General features: G+C 37.6%; 4 protein-coding genes across 4 annotated transcripts; all 4 read left to right on the forward strand.

The window, feature by feature from the left end:
- On the forward strand, positions 248–2,714 carry LOC18770406 (protein NRT1/ PTR FAMILY 1.1). Its single transcript, XM_007203502.2, has 4 exons — positions 248–519; positions 637–854; positions 931–1,487; positions 1,784–2,714. The coding sequence occupies exons 1-4, from the start codon at positions 417–419 to the stop codon at positions 2,712–2,714; spliced, it is 1,809 nt and encodes a 602-aa protein (XP_007203564.2). The 5' UTR covers positions 248–416.
- LOC18770596 (protein NRT1/ PTR FAMILY 1.2) lies at positions 4,451–6,833 on the forward strand. Its single transcript, XM_007204798.2, has 4 exons — positions 4,451–4,536; positions 4,667–4,884; positions 5,006–5,556; positions 5,921–6,833. Exons 1-4 carry the CDS (start codon positions 4,452–4,454, stop codon positions 6,831–6,833), a joined length of 1,767 nt encoding a protein of 588 aa, XP_007204860.1. The 5' UTR covers position 4,451.
- LOC18771860 (peroxiredoxin-2B) lies at positions 9,938–11,927 on the forward strand. Its single transcript, XM_007202625.2, has 3 exons — positions 9,938–10,286; positions 10,482–10,561; positions 11,395–11,927. Exons 1-3 carry the CDS (start codon positions 10,132–10,134, stop codon positions 11,646–11,648), a joined length of 489 nt encoding a protein of 162 aa, XP_007202687.1. The 5' UTR covers positions 9,938–10,131; the 3' UTR covers positions 11,649–11,927.
- LOC18769730 (rac-like GTP-binding protein ARAC7) lies at positions 13,836–16,845 on the forward strand. Its single transcript, XM_007202510.2, has 8 exons — positions 13,836–14,262; positions 14,450–14,537; positions 14,666–14,775; positions 14,954–15,017; positions 15,107–15,171; positions 15,264–15,329; positions 15,479–15,585; positions 16,461–16,845. Exons 1-8 carry the CDS (start codon positions 14,164–14,166, stop codon positions 16,489–16,491), a joined length of 630 nt encoding a protein of 209 aa, XP_007202572.1. The 5' UTR covers positions 13,836–14,163; the 3' UTR covers positions 16,492–16,845.

A 16,865-nucleotide genomic window follows, 5' to 3' on the forward strand; every position in this document is an offset into this window, starting at 1 on the left:
ACATCACTTGTTTTCATCTCGAACCATCTCTTATTATGTGTACGTAGTCGGATTTCTAGTTGCATTATTTGTGTATGCATGCAGACAAATAAGATCGTTGGCCATTAAAATATATATGTCTAGAAACAAATTAATTTGTTAACCTTAAGTTGATCGACGAAACCTTCCACAGTTATATCTGTTTTCAAATTGCGGCCAGAGAAAGATCAGATCGATCACTACAGCCTTATGTGATAATTTTGTAATTATGTAGCGCGTCAGGGAAAAAAAAAACAAGAAAACAATATAAACGTTATTTAAGGCCATCTTTTGCATTGTGATGATTTAAGATCATGTATTGAGCAAAGCTTTAAATCTGAACCTCCATCTCTCTTAACTGCACTCTTTGATCATACATTCATTCCGAGACCAATCCGATGGTTGCAGTTGAAGAGATGGAGCTCTCTTCAGAGCAAAGCACGTCCACCCAACTGGTCACAAGCAAGAGGGGTGGCCTTAGAACCATGCCTTGTATCATCTGTATGTGAAATCTCCTGTTAAAAGTGTTTGATATTAACTTACTCACGAATTAGCGCTTGAGTATATATGTATTTCTACTTTGAGAAGCAAAAGTTTATGTGAATTTCATACGTGCAGCAAACGAGGCATTGGAAAGGGTTGCAAGCATTGGGCTTCATGCAAATATGATCTTGTACTTGTTATATGAATATAACATGGATGCCGCCACCGGAGCTAGTATCTTGTTCTTGTGGTCAGCCATATCGAACTTTACGCCTATCGTCGGGGCTTTTCTCTCCGATTCTCACTTGGGTCGCTTTTGTACTATCGCATGGGGATCAGTTGTTAGCCTGCTTGTAAGAAAATTTGCTCAACTTCTCCATACAATTAGTAATTTTTTTTTTTATACCAGATTTATGAAATTATTTGCAGGGGACGACTATGTTATGGTCAACAGCAATAATTCCACATGCAAGACCAGTCCATTGCAACAACCCATTAAAAGAAAAATGTGTCTCAGCAAACACAGCCCAACTGATGCTTCTGCTTGCATCATTTGGTCTCCAGTCGATTGGATCTGGTGCGATCAAGCCATGCTCAATGGCCTTTGGAGCAGACCAGATGGACAAGCCAGACAACCCCAAGAATGAAAGGGTTTTACAGAGCTTCTTCAATTGGTACTATGCTTCAGTTGGAGTCTTTGTCATGTTTTCAGTGACAGCCATAATTTATGTTCAAACGCAATTTGGTTGGGTTGTGGGTTTTGGGATTCCTGTAGGCCTCATGTTCTTGTCCGCTCTTCTATTTTTCTTGGGATCTTCCCTTTATGTTAAAGTGCCTCCAAACAAGAACTTGTCTGCTGGCCTTGTTCAAGTGATTGCGGCTGCTTGGAAAAACAGACACTTGGCGTTGCCAGTGTCACCAAAGAATTTTGATGCATGGCATTGTATCAAAAGTTCAAAGTTTGCCACTCCAACGGATAATTTAAGGTACATGATCATGTTAAAATACTATATAGTATATTACTAAGGCTTAGCTATGATATTTTATATGCACACGTCGTAAATGATCTTTATATTTTCGACATACGTGTCACCAGAGAAATATCATGCATATAATCGACTCATACAATAATATTACTTGTGGCTTAAGTTTGCTGTCAATGACTTCATTTCTTTTGATTACATCGGCACGAATCAAATTCTTAACCTATCCTGATATTAATTTGTCTGGCCTCTCTCATCGACTTAGTCTAATTTGCAAATCTTTGGCTCCTTTTTTTAAGGTGCCTAAATAAGGCTTGCATGATCAGAAGTCCTGAGCAGGACATAGCTTCTGATGGGTTGGCCAACGATCCATGGAGTTTGTGCACTGTAAGACAAGTACAAGAGCTGAAAGCACTGATCAGAATCCTGCCCATTTGGTCTACTGGCATTATAATAGCGATGACGACCACCCAACACTCATTCGCTGTGCTCCAAGCAAACGCCATGGACAGGCACATCCTGGGCAAAATCCAAATCCCAGCAGCCTCCCTTTCCACGTTTGCCGTTCTCACCCTGGTAATATGGGTGGCCATCTACGACCGGATACTAGTCCCGTTGGTGGCCAAGTACACAAAAAGACCGCGTGGGTTTACCTTCAAGCAAAGAATAGGGGCAGGACTAGTAATCTCTTGTTTGGCCACAGCTGTGGCAGCAGAGGTTGCAAGGCAGAGAAGAAAGATAGCAATTGAGGCGGGTTTTCTGAGCAACCCAGGGGGTATAGTGAGCATGTCTGCCATGTGGTTGGTGCTACAGTACTGCCTGTCTGGACTTTCAGAGGCTTTGAATTCAATTGGGCAGCTAGAATTCTACTACTCTCAGTTCCCAAAGAGCATGTCCAGTATTGCAATGGCTCTTTTGTCATTTGGGGGTGCATTTGGGAGCTTGCTTGGGAGTTTGGTTGTGAACATTGTGGATGATGTGACCAAAAAAGATGGTGTGAGTTGGGTTTCAAAAAACCTCAACAAGGGTCACTATGATTATTACTATTGGCTTCTTACTGTTTTGAATGTGGTAAATGTCTTCTACTTTTTACTGTGTGGTTGGTTATATGGGCCTTGTGAAGACAAAAATAATTGGGATGAGGAAGAAGAAGGCATGAAAGAGATGGAAGAGATGGAAAAATTGTCGATCAAGTCCGGCGAGTATGCGGTTGTCTACTCATCAGCTTGATTTAGCACATCATGTGTTTTTTCTTATATTTTCCTTTGAAGCACATCAGTAAAACTTGCTGAGCATAAAATGTATAGACTTACACAGATGTCAATCCAATGAGTTTTATGCTTCGAGAAATGAATCTACAAATGGTTTGTGTATTTGAATTAAAATTAAATTTGATTTCCAGCTTGTCTTTGAGAAAATTCCAGGAAGCCAAATTGAAACTCAATCACTTTAAGACATAGTTGCTGAAGTAACTTTGTTTAGTAATTTTAACCAAGTGGTTTGGCACCCGTCATCTAAAAATAATTTCCTTAATGCCCAAGGAATTGTGGCCACAGAAGGATCAGCTCGAGAATTATAGTCTTCAGATTTGAAAATTTGACAGAATAATGAATCTGATGGATGGGGATCATCAGCTTAGGGTTGGTTTGGTTGCCTGCAATTAGCTAGTGACATCAGATCATACCAGTCCTCACAAGCTTCTAGTAGTTTTTTTAAGTTGAAGTGCTTCAGAGTTGAAAAGCACTTGAAAGTTGAAAAAGTGCTTCACATATAATAAAATGGTCAAGAGACAGAGGAACAAAGGAAAGTTACTAATTCGGATTCTTCAAGGGCCTGCTTATGTGCAACAATCTTTACTGGTACAAAGCAGGTCTTCCTTTGACAAATAGTTACTGTTATAAATCAACTGAAATTTACATATACCCTTTTATTTATTTATTTATTTATTTAGTACAAACAATAGTCTAAACTATAGGAGAATGGGATTTCTCTCACACACACACAACTATGATGCCGTGAAGATTCTTTTTTCACTGGGGGCTAGACCCGTTTGCACCCTTTGTTTAACTTAAATGTTGATCACCGAACTCAAAGTAGCGCTTGACTGAAAACAAAGGGTGAAAAAAACAAAGCTACACGCCTTCAAGTTTAATGTGTATATATATATATATTATTTTCACACTTTCACACTCAAAAGTACTTCACTTTAGTGGATCATGCATACAGAAAGTGATACAAATATTCCCATGAAAATGTATTTAACAACTACCTTGTTTACATCTATGCATATAAAATTATGTAAAGACACATTAATAATCATGATCAACAGTAATCTAGGTTATTTCAAATTATTAGTGATGAAAAGGCACAGCAAAAATTGTAATTAGCGGCTTGTTTTCATCTTGAGCCAGCATTCTGCGACAGTGATGTAGGTTATTTCAAATTATTATTTGCAGTCGGATTCTGCTCAGTTGTATGTGCACGTAGACAAACGATAGTTGACCAATTAAAATGTCTTGAAACAAATTAATTTGGTCCGACCTCGAAACCATCCACGGTTATATCAATTTTGTATTTGTGGTCACAGAAAGATCAGATCGAGAATTATAGCATGCTGATGTTGCTGCAGCTGCTCAAAATACTGCTCTATTATTCTCTTTGGTGATGATAAACTCTATGCGACAATTTTGTAATTTTGTAGCGTCGGGAAAATATTGAAAACTAAATTAACATTATTTAAGGCCATCTTTTGCATAGTGCAATCCAAACTGGAAGATGCCGTGGCAGAAAACAAAATATAGTGAAAATGATTTGTTTTTTGGTTTTTTTAAATAGTAACAATGATTTATGATGATGATTGCTTAGTTGCTGTTGTCTTTGTCAAAGCTTTAAATCTGCCTGTCCATCTCTCTTAACTGCATTCTTTGATCATACATTCATTCTGAGACCAATCCGATGGTTGCAGAGATGGAGCTCTCTTCAGAGCAAAGCAAGCCCGCCCAACTGGTCACAAGCAAGAAGGGTGGCCTTAGAACCATGCCTTGTATAATCTGTATGTGACATCCCTTGTTAAGTATTTGATATTAACTTATGGACGGGTTAGCGCTTGAGTGCTTCTGTATATATGTATAATGTATTTGTACTTTGAGAACCAAAAGTTTATGTGAATTTCATACGTGCAGCAAACGAGGCATTGGAAAAGGTTGCAAGCTATGGGCTTCATGCAAATATGATCTTGTACTTGACATCTGAATATCACATGGAGAACGCCACCGGAGCTAGCATCTTGTTCTTGTGGTCAGCCATGTCGAGCTTCACGCCTATCATCGGGGCTTTTCTCTCCGATTCTTACTTGGGTCGCTTTCGTGTGATCACATTGGGAACAGTTGTCAGCCTACTTGTAAGCAAATTTGCTCAACTTCTCCATACAATTAGTATTTTTGTGCCTACTTGTCACATACAAATGATCAGAATGTGCTTATTTGACTTTAGGCTTCAGAGATTTATGAAATTATTTGCAGGGGGAGATTTTGCTATGGCTAACAGCAGTATTTCCACAAGCAAGACCAGTCCATTGTGACGACCCATCAAAAGAAAAATGCATCTCAGCAAACACAGGCCAAGTGATGCTTCTGTTTGCCTCATTCGGTCTCATGTCCATTGGATCTGGAGGGATCAAGCCATGCTCACTAGCCTTTGGAGCAGACCAGCTGGACAAGCCAGACAGCCCCAAGAACGAAAGGGTTTTGCAGAGCTTCTTCAATTGGTACTATGCTTCAGTTGGAGTCTCAGTCATGTTTGCAGTGACAGTGATAGTTTATGTTCAAGTTCAGTTTGGTTGGGTTGTGGGTTTTGGAGTTCCTGTAGGCCTCATGTTATTGTCCGGTCTTCTGTTTCTCTTGGGATTTTCCCTTTATGTTAAGGTGCCTCCAAACAAGAACTTGTCTGCTGGCCTTGTTCAAGCGATTGCGGCAGCTTGGAAAAACAGGCACTTGGCATTGCCACCAAAGAACTTTGATGCATGGTATAGTCCCAAAGGTTCAAAGTTTGTCACTCCAACGGATAATTTAAGGTACATGAACATAGATTGCATAATCATGTTTATTTTAGAAGTATAAGCTTATGGAACTTAGGCTTAGCTATGATCCTTTATGTTATATTGTACATAAAAACCAAAACAAATGAAACCCATATTTGAGGAGGAACTTTTATATGAACCTGTTATAAATGATCTTTAATGTCACACATACATGTCGCAAGAGAACTATCACATATGAAACCGGCTCATACAATAATGTTGGCTTAAGTTTGGTGTCAATAACTTAGTGTCTTTTGATCACATAGGAACGGATCAAATCCTTAACCTTTCCTGATATTAATTTCCCTAACTTTTCTCATCCACTTGGTCTAATTTGAATATTTTTGGCTCATCTAAGGTACCTAAATAAGGCTTGCATGATCAGAAGCCCTGAGAAGGACATAGGCCCTGATGGGTTGGCCAAAGATCCGTGGAGTCTGTGCACTGTTAGGCAAGTAGAAGAGCTGAAAGCACTGATCAGAATCCTGCCCATTTGGTCTAGTGGCATTATGATCGGGGCGACGATTGCCCAGCACTCATTCCCTGTGCTCCTAGCAAACACCATGGACAGGCATTTCCTGGGCAAAATCGAAATCCCAGCAGCCTCGTTTTCCTTGTTTGGCATTCTCACCCTGACAGTATGGGTGGCCATCTATGACCGGATACTAGTCCCATTGGTATCCAAGTACACAAAAAGGCCGCGTGGGTTTAGCTTCAAGCAAAGAATTGGGGCAGGACTAGTAATCTCTTGTTTGGCCACAGCTGCTGCAGCAGAGGTTGAGAGGCAGAGAAGAAAAACAGCAATTCAGGAGGGTTTTCTGAGCAATCCAAAGGGTGTAGTGAGCATGTCTGCCAATTGGCTAGTGCTACAGCACTGCCTCACTGGACTTGCAGAGGCTTTGAATGCAATTGGGCAGCTAGAATTCTACTACTCTCAGTTCCCAAAGAGCATGTCCAGTATTGCAGTGGCTCTTTTGTCACTTGGGTTTGGATTTGGGAGCTTGGTCGGGAGTTTGGTTGTGAGCATTTTGGATGATGTGACCAAAAAATATGGTGTGAGCTGGATTTCAAGTGACCTCAACAGGGCTCACTATGATTATTACTATTGGCTTCTTACTGCTATGAGTGTGGTAAACTTCTTCTACTTTTTACTGTGTAGTTGGTTATATGGGCATTGTGAGGACAAGAAGATTTGGGATGAGAGCGAGGGCACAAAAGAGATGGAAGATTTGTCAAAGTCCGGCGAGTATGCGGTTATCTTCTCTGCTTGATTTTGATACAATAGATATTGGAGAAGAGGAATTCGAACATTGAACTACAAACCCCTTGCATATTCTCTGTTTAGTTTAGCTCATGTGTTCTCATTTTTTTGAAATGTTTGCACACTAGTAAAACTTGATGAGCATTAAATGTAGACTTACACATCCAATGACTATTATGATTTGAGAATTTGAGTCTACACATGGTTTGTGTATTTGAATTAAAATCAAGTTGGTTCCAACTTGTTATGCGTGGACCGAATTTTCAGTTTTACATTCTCAGTTAAGCAAATCCCGGAGAGCAGAATTTTTACTTGCTTAGTTGAGTAGATTGGCATTGTTTCTCTATGTAGAGTGTCGCAAGGTGTCTATTGGTAGTCTGAATTTCTATTAGGGCCTAATATCCTTTTTGCTTATGGGCTTTAATGAATTAATTCTTAGAGCACTTCCACTCATGGTGTTATGACAAAGGGTAAGGGCAAGTAAAGGCAGACACTATTCATGTGAATAGTGCTTTTCCTAGCTTTTTTGTTGTTTTTTTTCCATCAATTGCCATGGCAATCCAAAGGCAATTACTATTCACATGAGATTAATAATAATAATTAAATAAAAAGGTTAGGTATGTATTTAAAAAAAAAAGATTCTAAATTTTTTGATAATTTTTCAGAATTTTTTTTCAATTTAAAATATTTTTTTCTTCACTAACGTCAGCGCCCTCAAGCAACAGCTTGAGTTGTTCTTGTCTTTGGGCCTGCCCCCAATTTTCATGAAGTCCACCATCTGCTCAGGCTAGATTTGTGCGGTAGAGTAGGTTTCTTCAACCTGGGAAGGGGGGCTTTTTGCCCAGGAGGGCACTGCAGTGGAAGTGCTCTTAGGGAAAAAAGGAAGAAAAGAAACCCACGCGATTAAATTTTCAGGTCTTTTTCGGGTCAATTCGCCATTACTTGTTTAATAAACGGGTAGGTTTCGAGTCAACCTACTAAAATACCTCTGTAACCTGTTTAACAAAACGATTCATGGTGAGTCAACCTGCCGACCCGCTAACTCAGTAAAATACCTATTTAACCCACCAAATACTCGTGTAACTTGCCAATCCGCCAACTTGTTTATTTTATTATTATTATTATTTTTTTTAATGTCTTTTAGTTGCTACCACTTAGCATGTCAACTCGATACACAACTCGAAACCCACTCGAGAAATTAGCTGGTCAACTCGACACGACACGTTTATTAAATGGGTCAGATTTGGGTTGAGCATTCTTAACACGTATGATCTTGATATGACGCGAACCCGATACATATTAATTATTAAATATTCTTTAATTTGATGGATTTTTTGCAGAGATGATCTTTAAATTGTAATTTTTAAAATAAATTATTTTAATTATAATTTATGTATAGTGAAATTCTCTAATCATAACATTACATACATGGAATGTACTTAATTTCATCATTATTATCATTTATTTTCTTCACAAATTCAACTACCTACAAGTTTGGCACCTGATTTTTTTTCTTTTTCTAATACCTATAAGAGCTCGTTTGGTTCAATGTTTAGAAACTTAATAATGGATAGGAAACTGTATTTTCATGTTTGGTAAGCCCACTCTCGATAATGGAATGTCCTTGGCTCATATTGGGAATCTTTTTCCCATGGGAAAACATGTAATGCCCTTTTAAAGATTAAATTACCCATATTCTAATTTTCAAATACTACTTTTCATTGATAACTTTGAATGATTAGAAAACTTAACAACTCCATTCCTAATCTTGTACAAATCAAACATGGAAATAAGAGAAATTACCTTCGCTGGTCTTCATTTCCCAACATTCCCGATACGAGAATGAACATCTTCCATATTCATCTCCCATTGTTCATTCCACAAACCGGCGTGTCTGCATGCAATGTTATACCCCAGTAGGGATGACATAAATCCTCATCGAATCGGGTCCCCAACTCTAATGAGGGGATATTTCAGGGGAAAATAAGAGGATGGTACGGGGATCTCCAAATTTATAAAATCCTCAATTGGGAACGGGCCAGGGATGGTATTGTTATTCTCATCTCTGAACATGGCCCGAAAAGTAATATATTTATCTTTAGGTAGTTTATAATATAATATAACCATGCATGATTATATAATATAATATATATTTAGTTTTGTCAAATTAAATTGAGATTATTTTGAGTCAATGAGTTGAATTTTATAATTCAATTAAATGAAATTTAGTTAAAAGATAATTTAAGGTGAAAAATTAGTGTTACAATATATGATTAATATTTTTGAAAAATAAAAATTGGGGATTCGGGGTGAGTTTTGGAGGTAGCTCCCCGACGAGGCCGGGAATTCCCCAAAAATTCTTAGGCCTTCTCCAACTCATGAGGGGCTAAATCCAAATTTTTCCCTCCAAAAAGTAACTATTTGGTTTTTGCCAGGACTCAAATCGTTTTTCTACCAACCCTCCAGACTCAAATTTTAAGTCCACAACTTTATTAAATTGTTTGAGAATGGTTTAAGTCTATTTTTTATTTATTTTTTTTTTATGGATAACTTTTCTTCATTCAATCTTTTTTAATAACTTCATAATTAAATTTTTTAAACAATTTGACCTAAAAAAATTGAAATTCCACAAATATAATTTGACCTAGATTAATTTAAAATATTGTTTTGACCATTGGATTTAAATTTCGACCATTGAATTTAAATTTCAGCCATTGGATTTTTTTTTTACCATTAAAATATTATAGATTTAATATAGATCGTTGATTTAAGTTGCATTTAGAATATAAAAAAAGAAAAAAAAAACCAAATTTCAATTGTTGCCATTGGATTCCAACGGCAGCTTCACAACAGCTTGACAAGTGGCTGGACAAGCAGAAAAACAGCAACAACACAGTTGGTCAACTGGGGCCCACGTCAGATGCTGTGCACATGGGGCTGTTTTAGGTGCAATGGGGCCTCATTGAATATTGTTGGGTCCAAATTTGGGTTTTCCCAAATTTTGGATCCTTCATTTTCTTAAATTGGGAGAGGCTTTGGGCAATATTTTGGGTTTAAATCATTGGGTTGGAGATGGCATTATAAGGGATAGGGAGGGAGGTGGTATTGTCATATCCGGCTCCGAAGGAAAAGCACGGACCCCAAAATGTTTATCAAATCCAGCTGAAAAAACCCCTCTAATCCATCACACTCTACTCCCTGTATAAAAACTCTGCACAGCGACTCGTGTACCCAAAGTACACATCCGATTGCTCCATCCTCCACCGTCGGATCAACCATTCAATCTCCAAAATCGTTTATCAGAAGCTATGGCTCCGATTGCAGTCGGCGATGTGATACCGGACGGTACTCTGTCTCACTTCGACGAGGAGGACAAGGTCCAAGCGGTCAACATCCACTCTCTCGCCGCCGGTAAAAAAGTCATCCTCTTTGGCGTCCCCGGTGCCTTCACTCCAACTTGCAGGTAAACCCTCAATATCTCAATCTTCGATTTTTGGGATAAAGAATTTTCTGTAAACCCTGTGTTTGCTTTGCTCTGAATTTATACAAAGCGAGCCAAATTTGCCCTCTTGTTTGATATATGTTAATATTTTTTTATGCTTTAAAGTTATTTGCTGAGAATTCGAGGTTGGTTTCTTCTGTGTTTATGGTTTTACAGTTTGAAGCATGTGCCTGGATTCATTGAGAAGGCAGACGAGCTTAAATCAAAGGGTGTTGACAAAATTCTGTGTCTTAGCGGTAAAGCTCTCACTTCATTTTGGTTTACAAGCAGCAACTGTAGTGGCACTTTTCAAGGATTATTCTTTGAATTTGATTGATGTGTGGATTCATAAACTAAGCCAAAACACTTTTCTTCAGTTGATCAATGATCATACATATTATTCTGATATGGTTGGCTTGGCTGGATCACAGGTTCATAATATCATAAATTATAGTGTTTTAGATAGTATTATGTGGGATATAAGAGTTTAAGGAGATTCATGATTCTTTGAAGACAAAGAACTTAACTTGAGTGAGGCAAATGCTTCCTATGTATACAGTTACTGATAGTAATTAATCAAGTGTTCTTAAGAAGAAGAAAAAAAACTAGTGAAGTGTTCCTAGATATTTGATTAGATCATCCTATGTTGCCCGGAACACCTATTGGATTATTTTGAATGAGTAATGTTTGCAGACTTGGGGTTAGTTTGTTTTCTATTCTTCTGCATTGAACACAAACACGGCTTCATAACATAAGATAACATTCGTGTTCTGTGTTATCACCCGCCCCTTGTTGCTGTGCATTTCCGGTATATGGTCATTAGATTACTTGATGCGGTATTGTCACGGGGTTGCCACATCAGTTTGTGAATGAGAAAGAATATGTGAAGTTTTTTGTACCCCTAACAATCAATCATGAGAATAAGATGTGACTTCGTCCACTGAACATATGTGTTTTCACGCTTACTTGGTGGTTTACTCTGACTGATCCATAGAAAATGTCGTTGAATTCGAGTCTATAGTCTCTACAAAGGAAATTTCATTTATGTGGAATCAGGTATCTAATATAAAGCTTTGGTTCCTGTTTGCAGTGAATGACCCCTTTGTGATGAAGGCTTGGGCTAAATCATTCCCTGAGAACAAGCATGTCCTTTTCCTTGCTGATGGCTCAGCAAAATACACCCATGATCTTGGCCTTGAGCTTGACCTTTCGGAGAAAGGACTTGGAACTCGTTCTAGGAGGTTTGCTCTCCTAGTCGATGACCTCAAGGTGAAGGCTGCAAATATTGAAAGCGGAGGAGAATTTACTGTCTCCAGTGCTGATGATATCCTCAAGGCTCTTTGAATATTCCCTTCTCCCACCCTTAGCTTGCTCCTCCTTTTATCGAGACTTGAGCCACCCCTTCTATATTGCCTCTAGCTTTTTTAGGCTATGTGGATCTTGAAATCTTCCGTCAAGTACTTTCTCTAATGAAAATAAAGGAGCTGTTTTGTGGGTTGGCATAAAGTTTCTTGCTCCTTGAAGGCATTGTTTCTGTGTTTACCTGCATATGGGGATACCTGAGGCAGGATATTCAAATATTGCTTGGGCCTAGAGCTAAATACAAATTAATTCTCTCTTTAACATCAGTATCAATTACCTAATACATATAATTTGGAACCCAACAAATTAACATACCAATTCATAACATTTGTTTTCGGCCTGTTACGGAGAGTTCAACATTTGATCATTTGTCCAAATATTAGTCCAAGTAAAGGACCTGTATTGAGTACGACTTTTTGTTGTTGTTTATTTATTTGAATAAGTGATAGTCTCTAGGGAGAGGGATTCAAACTTAATTATCTAGGAGAGGGACTCGAATTTGGATATCTGCGAGAGGAATTCGAATTTGGGTGCAGAGAGAAAAGATCACTGACCTTGCACGTCTGTTACAACTTCTCTTTCTTTTTTGGCTGGTACATATGAGGTGGAAAGGAAGGGGGAGGAAATATATCTTATTTTGACCAGATTAACAAATGGTGATTTTGGAATTTGGGTGATTGTGCCTGCCTACAGCTTCATTTCAACTGTGATAGTTGAACCTGGATCCTGTGGCCTTCCCTCCCACCAAAACCAAGGTGGTTGTTAAAGCTAAACATTTTAATACAAAAAATGACATATTTGTTTAAACTTTAAACGACAGAGGATCACCTAAGAACCCACAATTACTTGGGAAACTTGCATATAATCATTCAAACTAAATGAACTTGGCTGCATAAATGAAAAAGGCAATTCGATTGTGCAACGCAATCTGATGAGGTGTAAGCAAATTTCTCTCAGAGGAGACAGCTAAATCGTGGCTTTTTTTCGGGCATAGAGCCTTAACTAAGCAAAGCAAAATTTGTTATTCAAATGCTAATTGTTGAAAATTAACGGGGGTCTTGGTAAAACTGTTGAAACATGTGTATAAATTAGGGTTCATGGAAATTATTTCTTTTTTTGTTGAAAATTTGAACAGCTAGCTAATGTAAATTTGAGATGCGTGCCAAATCGGAAACCATGGTCGACGGCAATCAAGCATGTGGGTCCAAAATTTTAATAATCCTTCCAGGTGTTTGCATGTGTAAAAAAGGTAGTCCTTTGATGAATTTAAATGTCTTCGTCAGCGTAAATGACTTATTAGTGTAGTTGTTTAGAGTATTTCTTCATCATGTAAGGTTTTGGGTTTAAATCCTAGCATTTGTGTAGTGTGTGTGTGAGTTTAATGTGTTATCGCTCTTTTCAATAAAAAAAGTTATTATAAAAAATAAAAAAATTATAAAAAATTTATTTTAAAAAAAAGCCTTTGCCAGCGAATCCTTAAAAACCCTTTGTATAGTCTAGTTTTGAAATGGAGTGAGATTTTCATTAAACGGGAATAACACTTTTTGCTATTTGGCCAATAGTGTAATGACACATGAAATCATCACATTATTAGTTAGAAATAGCAAAATAATGATATTCCTGTTACAATAATGTTTTTTCGTTTGAAATGGATAGCCTCCCCTTTTCCTAAATTTTTGCTATAAAAAAAAAAAGCCTTCACTAGTGAAGCATCTATTAAAAGACAGTAAAAAACTATGTAAAGAAAGATTTACACACAAATGAAAACCTTTTTTTAATCTTTTGAAAATACAAATTACTTTCCAGTATCGAAAAGCACATAGAAGGGTCAACATGTCAAGGTTTAGAACTAAATCAGATGTGAAATTGTAACAAAAAATGATTCTCCCGTAATGATATATATAAATATCATAAGGAAAATTGTTCATCTGTAATGTGTTTTACCCAGAAACAAGTAACATTCTAGCTGGTTTTACTGCTCACCATTTTGGTTGTCGATATAACTGCAAGTTCTTTTATTAAATTCATTTCTTCCCGTCAATGTGACTGCAAGTTGGAAACCAGCAATAAGGGGACCAAGATGACCTATAGATTAGGTGCCGTTTGAGAGGGGCCCATTTTATGTAATTCAAAAAATATTTCTGTTGGATTTGAAATTTATTTAGAGGGACTAAAAAGTGCAGCTACACCCTTTGACCACAAACAAGACAACTTCCTCTTTCTCTCTCTTGCTTGCTTAATTTAAAATCTTTCTTCTTGAAATTGGAAATTAGAAGAGGACTTCTCCTTGGCTTCTATATCATCTCACACCTCAACACTCTGTTCTCAGCTCTCTTTCTACTTCTTCTTCCACTGCTTTTGTTTCAACTTTTTGTTTGAAGCCAGCCCTCTTGCTTTCTTTAAGCTGAACTTTTCAATATCATTTTACGTATATATTTGTCCAAGTTCTTTTGCTACAGAGCTACCAACTTCTGTTTCAAGTTGTGGGGTTGAAAGAATGAGTGCTTCAAAGTTCATTAAATGTGTCACAGTTGGGGATGGAGCTGTTGGGAAGACTTGTATGCTTATTTGTTACACCAGCAACAAGTTTCCTACTGTGAGTCCTTCAGCTTTAACAAAAGCTTTCTGTTTCCTTGTCTTTCTTGCATCTATGGATATTTCTGCCATGGATTTGCTTTTACAATTTCAATCTATTCTTCTTCTTTTTCCAGTTTACTTGTTTTGTATGCTGAAAATGTAACTCTCTCTCAATTTCTGTTCTTTTTTTTTTTTGGTTGTGGCAGGATTATGTACCCACAGTTTTTGACAATTTTAGTGCTAATGTAGCTGTGGATGGGAATATAGTAAACTTGGGGCTATGGGACACTGCAGGTAATCTGGTCTTTCCTTGTACTGAGTTTCCTTACTTCTGCTCTTTCTGGGTTTCATGGTTTGGAGATAGGATTTTGGTAAATTTTTTATTTCTCACAACTTGACCTTTCTTGTCTTTTGATTTAAAGGCCAGGAAGACTACAGCAGGTTGAGGCCACTAAGCTATAGAGGTGCAGACGTATTTGTGTTAGCTTTCTCTTTAATTAGTAGCGCAAGCTATGAGAATGTTCTTAAGAAGGTACCGATTCCATGGCCAATATCTTTTCATTTTAATAATTCCCGTCACCTTTTGGGTTGGGTGGTCTTTCAAATTGGGAAGATGAATAATGTTTCATCAAGTATTGAGTTTGTTTCTTCATAAACTGGGATTTGGCGTTTCACTGATTAAAGTTCATCCATTCTAATATATTTCTCAGTGGATGCCTGAACTTCGTCGATTTGCACCTAATGTCCCAATTGTTCTTGTTGGGACAAAGCTAGGTAGGCATCAACTTTGGCAATTTTGTTTCCCCAATAATGCTTTAGGGTGTTCTTAATATCACCATGCTTATATCTTCTATATATTTAAGATCTCCGCGATGACATGGGATATTTAGCTGATCATATGGGATCCAACATCATAACTTCTGCTCAGGTAATTGTTTTGTTTATTTTGGTTCTTCAAGATTGTTGCTTTCGGAAAGCATTTGGATTATGGAAAAGAAGCTCATTATGCTTAATATGCAGGGAGAAGAGCTGAGAAAACAAATAGGTGCTGCAGCTTATATCGAGTGCAGCTCAAAGACCCAGCAGGTAGACAACTTAGAAGAATAAAAAATTTAGGGGATATTTCATGTCTAATCTTTTTAAAGACGAATACGTTTGCTGAAGTTGTTAAATAGTATAAAGTACTTGCTTGACAATTAAGACTACTGAATTATGAACTCTGCTTGGTTGGTCAGAATGTCAAAGCTGTTTTTGATACTGCCATTAAGGTTGTTCTTCAACCTCCAAGAAGGAAGGATATGGCTAAGAAGAAAAGTCACCGAAGGTCTGCTTGCTCAATTGTGTAAGTACCTTTGTTGCTCTAATATTTTTTGTTCATCTTCAAGGGAAAATAATATGACGAGGTTCAGCTGTTCAGGGAATGAAAATAGTTCCACATAAGGAATTACAGACTGATCTATTTCAAGAACAGAATCACAACTCCTTGTGAGAGATCTAACTTTTTGTTTTGCCAATCGATAGAGATAATTACACGAGCATATGTAGCTTTCCGCCTCGCAAATCCCAATCCTTGCCCACTCTTTCTCGCGCTTGAATCTAGGATCCTGAACCCCAACATCTGCTTAAGAATTGATATGTGCCATTAGATTAACATGTCATTGGTGAAGTGAAGTCCATGTAGAAAGATAAATTAAACCAAATGCCGAACCAGAAAAATGGTCAGAACATGTGTCTTTCAATTCATAAATGTTTGCTGCCTTGGCTGGAGCCTACTGTGGTCCAAGAAACTGATATGGAGCACTTTAGGGATCAACATAACTGCGTTTGTCATATCCAGATATGTGCCTCATGTCAAAATAGCCAAAAAATTCCTGAATTGTAGATTTTGAAATCACACTAATTTTTTTTTAAGATAGCTGGCTCAGTTGGTAGAACTTTCTCTAACCTAGTAATCTAGAAAACGATGTGCATGAGACAGAGATATGGCTCATATGACTGATTATAAACTTTTTAGTATATGACTGATCATAATCTCTTTACTCTGGCTCACTTAAAATAGAGAGGAGGATAACCATTAACTAGTCATCCTCATAACCATCCACATCTTACTGTGTCTAGTCACTTTACATCCACATCGTTTTCTTGAATGATCCGTCTATCAATGCAATTTACGGGCATCTTGTGTAGTAAATTTTGTATTGCTCTTACTGATTGCAGGAGCGTTGTATGTGGAGGCTGTGCTGCTTAGGGCGAAGCCTGAGAAGGAATGCTAACCACTGCCTTTTCGAATATAAACGTTGTTTTACGGTTTCTCTTGGGGGGTTTTACAAGCTTAATCCTGACAGGCCATATATTTCTTATGTGTGTATTGTAGCTGAAGTATTTGAAAAATGTTTTGTTTTTATTTGGCAAACTGACTGGAAAGCGGAAGTGGAGGGAATTGTTCATTCTCTCATGTATTCTTACTAGGGAGGGAAATCTTTTCTTCAGTTCAGTGTATGGTTTTCTTCTGGTTTGCTTTGTATCACATTATCAATTCCTCGACACCCTTGAGCTATTTAGAACTTCATAACTAACTAAGATGGATCCTCTTTGATTTAAAGCGGCAATAATCTTGCAAAG

Source organism: Prunus persica, chromosome G7 (assembly GCF_000346465.2).
Source record: "Prunus persica cultivar Lovell chromosome G7, Prunus_persica_NCBIv2, whole genome shotgun sequence".
Classification (NCBI taxonomy): Eukaryota; Viridiplantae; Streptophyta; class Magnoliopsida; order Rosales; family Rosaceae; genus Prunus; species Prunus persica.

Coding starts and splice junctions, on each gene's coding strand:
- LOC18770406 (XM_007203502.2), top strand. CDS start 417: ATGGTTGCAGTTGAAGAGATGGAGCTCTCTTCAGAGCAAAGCACGTCC. Junction 520..636: donor AACCATGCCTTGTATCATCT/GTATGTGAAATC, acceptor TCATACGTGCAG/CAAACGAGGCATTGGAAAGG. Junction 1,488..1,783: donor ACTCCAACGGATAATTTAAG/GTACATGATCAT, acceptor CCTTTTTTTAAG/GTGCCTAAATAAGGCTTGCA.
- LOC18770596 (XM_007204798.2), top strand. CDS start 4,452: ATGGAGCTCTCTTCAGAGCAAAGCAAGCCCGCCCAACTGGTCACAAGC. Junction 4,885..5,005: donor GAACAGTTGTCAGCCTACTT/GTAAGCAAATTT, acceptor AATTATTTGCAG/GGGGAGATTTTGCTATGGCT. Junction 5,557..5,920: donor ACTCCAACGGATAATTTAAG/GTACATGAACAT, acceptor GGCTCATCTAAG/GTACCTAAATAAGGCTTGCA.
- LOC18771860 (XM_007202625.2), top strand. CDS start 10,132: ATGGCTCCGATTGCAGTCGGCGATGTGATACCGGACGGTACTCTGTCT. Junction 10,287..10,481: donor GCCTTCACTCCAACTTGCAG/GTAAACCCTCAA, acceptor ATGGTTTTACAG/TTTGAAGCATGTGCCTGGAT. Junction 10,562..11,394: donor CAAAATTCTGTGTCTTAGCG/GTAAAGCTCTCA, acceptor TCCTGTTTGCAG/TGAATGACCCCTTTGTGATG.
- LOC18769730 (XM_007202510.2), top strand. CDS start 14,164: ATGAGTGCTTCAAAGTTCATTAAATGTGTCACAGTTGGGGATGGAGCT. Junction 14,538..14,665: donor GGGGCTATGGGACACTGCAG/GTAATCTGGTCT, acceptor TTTGATTTAAAG/GCCAGGAAGACTACAGCAGG. Junction 15,172..15,263: donor ACATCATAACTTCTGCTCAG/GTAATTGTTTTG, acceptor CTTAATATGCAG/GGAGAAGAGCTGAGAAAACA.